This window comes from Micropterus dolomieu, linkage group LG12 (genome assembly GCF_021292245.1).
Source record: "Micropterus dolomieu isolate WLL.071019.BEF.003 ecotype Adirondacks linkage group LG12, ASM2129224v1, whole genome shotgun sequence".
NCBI classification, from domain to species: Eukaryota; Metazoa; Chordata; class Actinopteri; order Centrarchiformes; family Centrarchidae; genus Micropterus; species Micropterus dolomieu.
The window spans coordinates 18,869,436-18,882,309 of record NC_060161.1 but is presented as its reverse complement, the minus strand read 5'-3'; the positions used below and the strand labels follow the sequence as shown (position 1 = coordinate 18,882,309).

Genomic DNA, 12,874 nt, shown 5'->3' with positions numbered 1-12,874 from the left:
AATATTTTCTTTGGGCTAGTAATCTACTCTTAATTTCACTACACTTTCAATTCATAACTTAACCAGTCTGTGATCTGCATTTTGCTTCATTAACCGAAATGAGCTGTGATCCAGGCTGTGTGCGCTCGGTTACGCAGAAGAGGTGTAAGATTTAAGTTGTAACTTATGTCTACGTTGGACGTATTTCAGCTAGTGCAACCCTTAAAACGTTAGCACGTAAAACTTAAGTTAGAAATTACGTTCAAACTAGTAAGTTTGAACTTACACATAGTTGGTGCAACCCAGTACAGATCTTTCAGACCAGTGATGAAGTCAAGAAGGAATGAGTCACATACCAGCGAGAATTAGCAGTGGAGGTAGCACTTAATATGCATTCCATGTTTATTAATGCTGCCAAAAACAAGTATGTGGTCACGGTTACTTTTTGCAATATCTCTCAAAAACACATTTCCATAAATTTTTTAAGGACTACTATATATTTGTACTCTGATGACTTAGATTTCTCTTAAAGGTCTTTCTTAAAGCCATACATATGAAAGAGACGAATTTAAAGCGGACCTTCACTGATGTGACACAGTTTACTGGTTATGGGGGCTACTATTCAGCCTGTAAAAAAACTGTTGTGTTATGTTATGACTTTCTAAAGTCTGAGAAAATAACCCTGGGGACTTAATTAATTAATTGATAATTCACACAATGTTGGCAGAATGAGACAATCACGAATAACAACGCTTATTCTGACTTGGGAGGGTTCATTGATTATTCCAAGGAGGTTAGCCCTTGTGCTAACCTTGTAGCCAGACCAGATAAGTAACCTAAATAAGCCACTTCTGTTGTGCTATGTATTTGTAGAAGTTCATTACCAAGTGAAACCAGCTACAAACAAACAATGTATAGCTATATAGTGTTAATATAAGATTTTATTTTGATGCCAGCAGTGGTGGCACTAAAATTAATTGTGATTTGGGTGCATGTACTGCCAGTCTGTAGTTCTTCTCACCCAGCAGATATCATCTGTGTCAGAAATCCCAGATAACGCTGACTTATTTGGTGGAAGCTCACATGAACGTACTTTTCCCTACTTGGTTGCTCGTAATTAGTTAAATTACGATGTGAAAGAGGCAATTTACCGGACCGGGAGGGTCTAACAATAACATAACAAAAGATGCTATTAGTTGCAGTGTGGTAGGTGTAGGATCCAGCATTTGTGAAGCTTGACCAATAATCAGGAGTTAATGGTTGGTGTATCTCAAACGCTGTAGCTTCAACTTCAGCTTTTTTTAGTTGCAAGCTTTGAACTTGGAAACAATGCTCTCATGCCATCAAAACTGACTAATACCAATACAACGGGGTGTAGCTTGGCACGTGCTTTCTTATTGAGTCCTGAGAGATGGGGAGCAGCGAAGCACATTTTCTGGAGCGACATCAACAGCCCTGATAAGGTCTTTTACTCATGACACAGACTGATGGGAGGCAAAGGAGTATAGAGGAGTGATAGCAATAGTCAGGGGACACATCCGTCACAGAGGGGGGATGCTGCCATCGCAGCTTTGTTGACAAAATGGTAAATTGTGTGCATTGTCCCTGGAAATGTCACAGGTGCTCCCCTTATGTGCCTGGTTGGTTTTCGTATGAGATTAACACATTTCGTGTCAGCCGGTCCCGCTGCCAAGTCTTTTCTAATTCTTTATCAAATCCAGATAAGACAAAAGCACACAGCAGGAGAGACGGTGCCACATTTCAAATGGGCCTGCATGATGAAAATTCTCACACTAAAGGCTTTATATTGAGGTCAAAAGAAAGAAACAGAAAGAAGTACAGTAAAATCACTAGTTAGTTGACAAACTCTCCCTTAATCTCTGAGACAGAACACCATGCAACGTAACAGAGTGACATTGTCATTATTTATGTCCCAGCATTGAGACTAAATGCTCTACGTTGTCTGTAATTTTACCTCATTTTCATCATTCTGTTTATATTTTCTGAGAACACAGTATAAGGCTGATTGTTTTTCTCTATTAACATTTCATTTGATATCAAGTCCTGCTGTGCACTGAATGCCAAGTACGTACATTACCAAATTTCTAAGCTTATGATTACATTTTAATAAATGTTAAGTCTGGTAAAGTCTATAAGACTTTAGTAGGAATTACCAAACTGATCATTAAGTTTCCCAGTAATAAGTAAGTCTCTTTAAAAATTGTACAAAAATAAAAGTGTTGAAAAATGAATCACAATTTTGATAATTGGCTGACTGATATGAAGCAAAAATGCCAATTACAAGCTCCAGCCTCTCAAACGTTTGTTTCATAGTAAACTAATCTAAACTATCAGTTATTTTGATAATCGATTAATTGCTTTGAGTCTTTTTTTTTTTTTTTTTTTTTTTAGGAAAAAAAAAAACATCCAAATTCTCTGATTCCAGCTTCTCAAACGTGAATATTTCCAGATGTTTTTTTGTGGAAAAAAAAAAACAAGACATTTGAGGACGGGAAACACTGATCAACATTTTCCACCATTTCCTGCACCTAACGACTAATCAATTAACCGAGGAAATAACTGACAGATTAATCGATAATGAAAATAATTGTTAGTTGCAGCCCTATATTTAATAGACAAAAACAGTTAATCATTTAATTGAAAAATAATGAAGAACTTACATAATAACGTTGCAACTCCAATAAAGGGCTGAAAAAGTAATTGCAGCCCTTTATTGGAGCTTTTTCCAGGAGTTATGAAGAACATCATGTCTTTCATAAACTGGGTAGAACAACTGTTGGCTCACTTCAATTCACTAGAAGTTATTAAACATTATTAAATACAAGTTATTTTGGACGATGGCATGCTGTACTCACCGCTGAGAAATTCATGACCTTCATGATCCAGACAGTGAGGGCCAGGTTAACTATCATGGTGACCAGCAGCAGCAGGAGGAAGAAATACAGGCATCTTTTCCTCCAGCCGTACAGGCCCACCGGGTACACGGCATCACAGCCCGGTCGCTGGAGGTGCAGAGATTGGGATGCGAGGATAAACTGCTCCTGGGTAATCTGGAAGGGAAAAAAAAAAAAAAAAAAAAAAACACACACACAAAAACACACAGAGGAGCCTTTATGTTAGCTGGCTATCAAGAATATATCCACTCCACTGAGGCAATCATACATTGTAAGTGGTTATTACCTTGCAAGCAGCACTAAAATGACTCTGGGCTAAAAGGCAAGGCTGTGTAATTCTGCAGTTTTTGAAAAAGTGGTGCTACTACATAAAGAACAGAAAAGGTGAGAGCAAGGCATGAATTCAAGCTGGGGTATTACAACAGCCTGAAACATACATGCTTAGTAATTAAATGGAGTGAGAGAGGGATATTTAGATCTGTAATACACTTGGAAGTGATTTTTAAATATTTTGAATTAAGGGCTGCAAAATGATTCTGGGAAAAATTACTATTTTCCATTGTTTGTAACTTTTTGTAATGACATACCTGTGCACGCTGGCCTTACACACTTCCAGAAATTGAACCAGTAGAGTAATTCATCAAGCTCTGAGCCTAAAAGACAAGGTCATTTGGGTGACTTTATTTTATTAAAGGAGATACCACATCAGTGTGCCCACTCTGAAAATAGTCCCAAAAGGTGGTGCGTTTCATTTCACTGCCTGAAAGGGGAATCATCACTCAAGATTCATCGATTACAAGTTAGGGATCACTTGTGGGAATAACTGGCCCAGAAGTGGCAAAGCTCTTAAATGGCATATTTACACTTCAGTCCATAAGCAGAAATCTGCACCCACATCTAGACGCTACTAATGAACTAATCACAGTTCCACTCCCGAGAAACAAGGTCCTTGACATTTCTGCTTGTTTTTCTGCACTTTACAATGAAAATACATTTGTGTGGATTTAATAACATGTCACAGCTTTGATTACAAAGCTAATTATGTGTTGACATTTTGTCAAACTGGATGCCTGTGCTCACAAAGAGAGTCACCTTGAGTGACAGCTTCCTGCAGGCGACTTGTTTACTGCTCCCCTCTGGCTGAGATCTTTTTAATGTTACTGCCCATCAACATTTCGTAGGGTGAAATTTCACATGCCACGTGCACCAAGCAGCCTAAGTGAGCTACGTCTGGCGGAAGATGTGAAACTGATGGAGACGGTTGTCACACAGGCCGTCAGCGCATGGATATCTCTAAAGCCCAGTCCTCACATATGAAATTTCCTATTATGTACAAACTACCGGCTGCTTTTCTTCCTCCCTACAAATAAAAACAGGAGGTGGATTATGAGACAAAGGAGGAATTTAGTGCCAGAGAAATGTTCTCCACTCATGCCGAGTAGCTGAGTGCCTGCCAGCCGCTGAGAAGCTGCTACATGAGAGCTCTGATCTGAGATCAGAGAGGATGATGTCTGTCAAGTGCGGCCGTCCGGGAAAGAAGCGAGCAGTTGCTGTTCTCCAGCCGATCGTGACCGTGGGCTGACAGTGTGAAACTTCCCATCACAGGGTGCGAGGCAGGCTGAGCTCTGGACTGCCCTCTTCAGCTGCTTCTGCTGCTGGGATGAATTCTTGCTGGGGCGGCCTGCCATCCCACTCCCTTGCATAGATAATGAGTAAAGCAAAGCATCCGCTCGTACAAACCAAGATAAAATGTCCAGCAGCGAGTTTTATTTTTATGGTGTCCAATTATTGCCAAAGACGTTCCTCATACTTCCAACGAGCAACTACTAATTTATCATGCTGGTATAAAAAGCTTCATTGCATGAAAAATCTATAAGTGACACACGTGTGCACAGTTTTTCCCAGGAGTATAATGTATGCATAAAAGTCAGAATCCATGCTTTATTCACACTCAGCATGTCATTAGCATAGGACACTAATAGCAGATTTCATATTGTAGGTTTTCCTGAGAGGCTCTTAACCTTGGCAGAGCAAGCTAAGACTCTTTAGCTCACTAAGCTAAAGACCTTTTTCCAAGAGGAACTAAATTACATGGCCGAGGCGTAAACAGTGTCGGGAACTGAATCCTGCCTTTACCTCGTCGGTTCTGCTGTGGCTGCCCTGAACTAGCTTATAGGAGGAGCGACGCCAAGCAAGCATCTGTTTTAACAAGAGGGACACAGAATCTCAGCCTGTGATGGTACTTATTGTTGTTGCAATAAATCAATATCTCTTACAAGGGCGAGCAGTTGATGCATTTCAGTGATTATGTGGTGTGGCTGGTAAAAGGCTGGTGCCAGAAATAGGCACACGTCCTTCAGGCCGTCCAGGAATTCATTGAAGCGTCTGCATTTTCAGACTTTTAGACCTTAGTGGCTGCAACTCTCGGTCATTTTCATTATCAATTTCTCTGCCGATCCATTGATAATGAAAAGAATTACAACAATCACTGTAAATATTACAACCTACGTAAAAGAATGAAATCAAAACTCGACCATTTTACTGGCCTAATGTGTGATATTTCAGTTGCTTCAAATTTTTACAAAGCCACCAATATGTAATGTCTGTGTCTGTGCACTGAAGCCTATATTTCCAGTTCTTTCCCTTCATTGACACAGTTTCCTTGGAAGGGCATGAATGATCTCTAAACCAGAACAATAACAACCTTGTGGCAACGCACGTCAAACATGGAATCTAACAAGAGCCTTTCCGCAGCCTTACTGCAGCCTCACAACTTAATCCACTCTGTAAGTGACTGTTTCCTTGGATGAGCAGTTTAGGTCACGTCTGCCAGCGGTGGCAGATGTCTCACAAATGGATGTTGCGACTTTGCTGCAAATACAAATGGCCCACATCGCTGGCCTAGAAATGTCAGTGATTCCAATTTAACCAGTGATGCAGTTGAGGGACAAGAGCACTATACGAGAGGTGCTTACACAAAGGCTGAATATCAACTCTCAACGTTGGAAGATGTCTTAAACAGCGTTCAGTAAAAACCCCATACTGAGTTGCTACACATCATCGTCTAACATCCCTACTCTTACCAGGAATCTAAGACACTCAAAACATTCAAATCAAGTTTAAACTCAGTCTCTTAGCCTACAGCTGTGCCCCTGCTGGACAGATACAGTCTATTTTCAATCCACTGTTGCTAAGGGGAAAACTTCAGCACTTGTAATTTCTATGGCAACCCACTGTTCCCAACGCTAGTGGATCCTGTGATTTCTTTGCAAGAGTTTTAATGCATATATTACCCTGGCCGAGTCATGCCTTCTAAAGCTCGGTTATTCACACAGCGAATGGAGGAGTGCATAGTGGCTGGCGTTTTGTCAATTGTCAGTCATTTCAGCATGCCGGTCACAGCTGACTCTCACGAACACTCTTGGACCAGACCGAGCGAGACGTCCGACTGCAGCGTGGGGCCAGAAAAACAACTTTAAGGCTTGTAAGAGACAAAATACTGATTAGAAAAGCAAGCTGTGCAGGCACGTCACACTATGTTGAATCAGCTTAACAAGGTCTGACAATTAACACTTTGTATGGGAAAAGCACTGTCAAGTGAGTGTAAAATGACTCTCCACATAGAGGGCATCGCCACTGCAAAATTGTACAAATAATAATTTTGCACTTTTAATGTAGCAACTAGAGAAATAGGCCTGATACTAGTTAGAAAATAGGAGCAGCGGTCTGTTAAAGGTCACTGCAGGGACAGACGGACACATGGATTTGGAAAATATAATTGTATGTGGCTGGACAATATGTATAAATCTCTTACCTACCTTAACATACTCATGTTGCAATTTTCAGTAAACTGAGAATCCCATATACATATCCCATAACAGCCAATGACATCTCAACCCGGAAATTCATCAGACCAATGCAGTTACTAATTATATTATCTGATCTTATTCTATTGGCGCTGCAACCAATTTACAGACATGGTCAGACTAATTTGGACAAACACATTTTTTGACAGTTATTGTCGTCCAGCACAGCGCTCCCCAAACCATGGTTGGGACCCCCGCAAGGAGTCACGAGACAAACCTAAGGGGTCACATGATGATTAGTACGGTAAGATATAAGAAAAAGGGTTATGTTGAATCGGTAAAATGCAGACTGGTTTACCTCTCCCAAAATGGCTCAAACAGTCCAGGAGGAGAAAATGTTCTTCAACTAAACTGCTTACCACTCACAGACATAAAGCACCCTGTGGCGAGAGGTCACAGTCTGCTTCCTGTTAAGGGGACCAAAGACTGGGGGCCATGAATCCAGTTCAAACACCGAAGTTCAAACACCGAAGGACTGTCACCCCGTTTTCTGTGTCTGGGATGCTTGCTGCCAACTGCAGGTGCTCCATCTTACAAAATTACTACATGTCCTTTAATATGTCTTTACACACCAAATAATGAATTTTTTTTCTTTACTCTTTCTTTAGCCAAAGGAAGCAGTAAAAACACAAAACACGCTGAAAGAAAGAATTTAACAGAGCTAGTGTTTTGCACTCCAGTGGCTGAAAACAACAAATCAAGCTTAAATAATGTAGACTAACTGTAGGACTGGACGATTTCACCTAAAATCAAAATCAGGATTACCGGTAATTGAACATTTCTCCTCGATTACTGAACGATTATTTTGTTTTTGAATGTTGTTTCCCCCCCTCACATTTCACTGACAAGGTTTATATGCTCAACTATTAAAGCTGGGTTTATTTACTATTCACAGATTTCACAAATCCATTACCTAAATGTTAATTAATAAGGTAATGTTGAGTGCACATTACAGAGACATTGTTCCCCTATTTTCGGCGCATCGCTACAGCTGAATTATGACCTGCTACTACACTTTCACTCAGTTATTTAATATCAATGTGGAACAAATGGTTTTCACCCGCACACTGTGTGAGCAGGGTAAATCACGCTTTGCTAGCTTCTTCTCCTCCTTCATCAAAGGACATCTACGTGACAGGTCTTTTTTTATTGCAGTGCAATGTGTTTGCGTAGCGAGTGAGTGGAGGAGCGAATGAGAGAGAGCAACAAAGTGACGCTGAAAGCAGCAAGTAATAAGTTGTCAGTCTGGCAGAGTGGGGCACAATGTGTCTGTTAATAAAAAGTCTGTCTGTTGTTTCCACAACTGCTGGAAAGCGGTTAGCACTGGCTAACATCTCCCTGTGCTTCATTCTCCGGTCTGAAGGCTGAGCAGGACTGGACGGGGCGGAGTCACGTGACTGCACACACGGTGTTTCAAGGGGAAAGCACATGAACACACACACACACACACACACACACACACGGCCTACCTCAAATAATCGAAACAACCGACATGGAGAAATTACGTCGGTTAGGGGGTCTGAATTTCGGTTTCGATTACTTTTCAATTAACTGTCCAGCCCTACATAACAACAACGTGAATATGCGCACAATTAGGAATCTGGGACTAAAAGGTTCAACGCTCAAGCTTCCCATCACAGAAAGTCTCTCTCTCCACACTGCGACCATTGTTTCCAATCCAACAATTCTTCTGTCTGCAATCCGTGCCAGCCATGTTTAGGCACGGTCGTGCAGCTCCATCTAGGATTAAATTATCAAAATAGGTTCTAGTATGCTTGAGACAAATGTCAACAGATTGTCACAAAAGGATCTGAAATCTACTCAGAGATGGATGGATTTACCGCCTACAGTCCTGATTAGGCTACATGTAGGTTCTCTATGTAGATGGTTAGAGGTTCAGTGTGTAAGATTTAGTGGCATCTAGTGGTGAGGGTTGTGAATTGCAACCAACTGTCCAGTCTACCCCTAGGCCCCCTACCCTCTCAAAGAGCATAGGACAGCTACGGTGGCTGACGTGGCACAAAAGGTGTCTCTTCTGAGACCGCAGAGTGGCCAGTTAAGAAGTGAGGTTTATTTAGGTATACTTATCAAGAAATCATATATTCTTAATTATTCAGTAAAACCACATGTTATTGTGACTTGGCCACTGACCGCCAACATGGAAAATGTGAGCCAAGAGTGGAAAACACTGTCACCGTTTCTGCACCAGTCCATTACAAACCACACATTAGATAAAGTTTATACAAACACTGACAAGGGAAACATGTTACTTCTCTCTGTGATTATGTATCCTGTAGATCATGCGCTGCGCCGCAAAAGTCCTTGTGGATTTGTTGCACACCCATATTTATCATTATATATGCTACTTCATCAATACCTTTCCAGGTTCCTGTCACTTTCTTTTTTGCTGGAGCTCCCACAGAGCTTTGACGACATACATTACAGCTGGATCCAGCCAAAGCCAGCAATTACCAAGCAGTCCCTTCCCACCGCCAGCACACCTCATCTTCACCAATTAGCGTAGAGGGTGCTATTCTACATGCTGTTTGGATCAAACCGCGACACGCTGCGGAGGCAGCAAAATGCAGCTGAGGAGCACCTAATGAAAGAAAGTGAGATGTTATTAATGCTTGATAATGTTAATCAGCAAATCTGCAAACATTCTTTCACTCTGCGTCGCCACAGGAGTCCCACAGGGCCGCCTCAGCTGGAGGTGAGAAAGCATTCGAGACACACTAATGACTGCGTGGCTCGTACTCATCCGTCCTGCGAACGAGCGGTGCACAATCGCCGAGGCAGCAGTGGAGAAAAGGGATCTCGCTACAAGTCTGACATACAGTATTAATGCACCTTATTTATTAAGCCCAATCAAAGAGACAGAGGAGCCTGAATGCACGACTGTTAACTGGGAAAGCCAATTATACTTCTCAAACGTGCAAGATGTAACCACTTCACTTTTGGTTGATGTGACAATCAAGCGTGTGGGTGCTGCTGCTGTCAATAGCCGCTCCTCTTGGATGTGAAATCCAATTTTTGTGGCTCCATCATCTCCGGTGGAGTTACAATAGAAGTGGAGCTCATCAATGGATTTTTGCTGTGTGGTTGTCGCTCTTTATGGATTGGTGCCGTGGCAGTGCACTTCTTTCAAACAAAAGCTACAAGGTAACCCCACTGTAAGCGCAACACCGGCAGGGTGGGGGGGGGGATCAAAGATCTCCAATAAGTCCGGCACAATGAAAAGGTCACGGCTGTTCAATCAGAGCACGCGAGCCAACAAGGCGGAACATGGCAGAGTGTTTGAAGAGGGGCCTTCAGAGAGAATTTCCTCTAGCTCTTGCACATTGCTCAGCTTTTGATGACACTTTCATGAAAAAATATTTGCACTCGGCAACTCAAAAAAAGTGGACAACAAACACCTGTTGGCATGCCGCACATCTGACCTTTGCGTCATTTATTAACGTTTCGAGCTGGTTTTGTTTGTATCTCAAATGTTTGCAGCTCTGTCCCCCCCACTTCTCTACAGTACACTAGCTTTCCTTGCTAATCCTTGGGCAAATCCTCGGAGAGCCAACAAGGCCATTTTGGACAGCACCCCATAGGCGTCATTTGCATTCATCAGTTGGTGGGGGGGGGGCAGATTGATTTGCAGCATTATCAAATTAAAAAAATAATAAAGCCACAATGCATCCTAAACAAAGCATGTTTTAATTAGAGAAGATAGTGGATTCTTTTAAATCACCGTCCTGGACTCAAACAGAGCACAGTAAACATGACAAATTAGCTGGAACTTGCAGACTTGTCACTAAAGCGGGAAGTGCTGGATCAGCTCAAGCCAGTGTGAGCAGGAGTGATTTCTTGACTGATAAGCGTGACCCAACCACTACGCCCAGAGCTGTGTGTGTGTGTGTGTGTGTGTATTTTTACGTGTGTGTGTGTGTGCACCAATGGATGGACTTGAGTGCACAGCCAAACAGTAGCTCTGCTGTGTGGGTTTCTGACACCGAGCTGCTTTTTCTTTTTTTTTTTTTCTTCTTCTTGCACTGCAGCATGGAGACGAGTTGCACATACTGTACCCAGGGGTTACTGCCTTCCCTGCTAGACTGGAATGATAATGAGAAACCATGCAGGCAGAATATTCATAGGCTGTCACATTACTGTGATTCTTGAAGAGGAGAATGCATATGATATGAGGTATAGAGCGAGAGGCAGACATGTGAAGAACTCCAGGTAGGCTTCCTGAGGTGTGTGAGCGCTGGTTAGTGGTTATTCGTCGTCATGTTCCTGTCTGGAAAGAGATGCAACCACTGCAAGAATGTAAACTGACCTGCGAACAGTTTTATTCATCTTTAATTAGGCCTAGCTGGGATTTTGAATGGAACAACTGAAGTGCACCTGTTGCAGATAGGACTCATGAGAAACTTGAGTTTGGGCTGCTGAATAAAACAACAATATAATACCTAGATAAATAATTCATAACTAGCCTAGTTATAAGTACTCCTGTAAAGCAAGGTTAATAAAACTCACTTTCCCGTTGCATTGTGGGATGTTCATGTCAAACTATTACCCAAAATTACAAACGTGTCTGTTTCAATTAAAATTATAATCAAACACGCACTTTCTTCCCGCCGTTGTTTGCTTACCTTCAGCGTCTCTATGTCGAGAGTTGCCGACTGCTCCATGTTAAAGTCTCATCCGTCAGTTACATATTTCCAAGAAGTTCAAAGAAGGCAAACGCACGAGATTCAGCCCGGCCGCGCGAGCTAGCTGCACTTCTTCACTCCCATTCAGAAAAAAAATCATATATCCAAAGGATTGGGGGTTTAAGGCATGAGGGATTATTTTTAATCTTACATATTAACTATACTTTCGTGGTATTTTTAAGCCGTACTACGAACCGTAACTGCAGCGCAAACTGGCTCCCGTCTAATTGAGATAGGAGGGCTCAGGTGTTCCCGTCCGAGGAGCCGCTAAGACGAGTCGCCCTCCTTCAAAACTCAGCCGCCGGAAAGTCAGATAGAATGAGGAAATATACTTCCGGTCGTGTATTTCAAAATAAAGGTCAAGAAACTGAGCAGAAGGGTCTATTATTTTTCTTCTGGATCGTTGTTGTTTTAAACAGTGGCGGAATGTAATTAAGTATCCTACATTTACTCAAGTCCCCCACTTTACTTGAGTATTTTCGTTTCATGCTACTGTATACTTTTTGTACAATTTCTCTCCATATTTATTTGACAGTTTTTGTCACCAGTTACTTTGTAGATTAGCCTACTTTTGGTACTTTCAGTATATTCTGATGTTAATACAAAGAATATACTTGAATCTTACTTACTTTTGGACTTTTACGTGAATAGAGTATTTTTACACTGTAGTAATTACTGCTTTGGGCCTGCACAGTTAACCTACACAGGTGTTTCCATTTATTCTGGCTGATTAGACTTCTGCTCAGGCTGATGCAGGGTGGAGCTACACTGGAATCAGCAGGGGAAGAAGTACTTAGATTACTTAAAGGCACAAAAATCAGACAATAAAGGTACTCATTACAAGTAAAAGGCCTATAGTCGCAGTTTTGCAATATAAGCACAGAAGTAGCCTATTAGCAACAAAATGTACTTTTGCAGGTCCCGTAAGTATTATATTACCACTTTTTCATTATAATTAATAGATTCAGATTGTAAGAAGCATTTTAATGTTATGGTTGACACAGAGCTAATTTTAACAGACTCGAATTCAGTTAACTCCAATCACTTAAAATTATATGATTTTTCAAAAGAAAAAAATACTTCAGGAATACACAAGTTAAGTAGGCCTACATGTTGTAAACAATAGTCAAGTTTTTCACTTCAGTCAAGTACAGTCTTTACAGTCCCACAAAGTCCCGAGGAACACTTAATATCCAATATAATGAGCAAGAATCCCATGGGCTATCTGGTGCTCTTTTGTGTGGTCAGATTTCACATCAACAGGTTCGGGATAATGAGACAAGTATTAAAAAAAGATCTTGTCTACCCAGTTGAACAGGATGAAGAAATACATTTAATACAAGACTATACATTGTGTGTCAACACATATTCAAGGCGTGTATTAAGTGGTACGCTAATTAGATATTTTCGTTGT

General features: G+C 41.4%; 2 protein-coding genes across 6 annotated transcripts in view; one reads left to right on the top strand and one right to left on the bottom strand.

Annotated features, from left to right (window-relative positions):
- Positions 1-11,795, bottom strand: part of LOC123980403 (zeta-sarcoglycan-like) — a 40,195-nt gene extending 28,400 nt beyond the window's left edge. The window contains exons 1-3 of one of the 2 annotated variants that reach the window (XM_046064758.1): positions 11,656-11,795; positions 11,401-11,532; positions 2,856-3,050 (exon numbers count right to left, since the gene is read on the bottom strand). In XM_046064758.1, the coding sequence (XP_045920714.1) occupies positions 2,856-3,050; positions 11,401-11,439 (234 nt within the window). In that variant the 5' untranslated portion in view covers positions 11,440-11,532; positions 11,656-11,795. Of the gene's footprint in view, positions 1-2,855; positions 3,051-3,481; positions 3,548-11,400 lie in introns of both variants that reach the window. The other variant, XM_046064761.1, reaches the window with a different exon arrangement.
- Positions 1-12,874, top strand: part of LOC123980405 (dynactin subunit 6-like) — a 45,395-nt gene that overhangs the window by 28,768 nt on the left and 3,753 nt on the right. Inside the window, exon 1 of one of the 4 annotated variants that reach the window (XM_046064763.1) lies at positions 10,857-10,987. The exons of the other annotated variants lie outside the window; for them this stretch is intronic. Within the exon in view, the coding sequence (XP_045920719.1) occupies positions 10,866-10,987 (122 nt within the window). The 5' untranslated portion in view covers positions 10,857-10,865. Of the gene's footprint in view, positions 1-10,856; positions 10,988-12,874 lie in introns of those variants that run through there. 4 annotated transcript variants of the gene reach the window in all.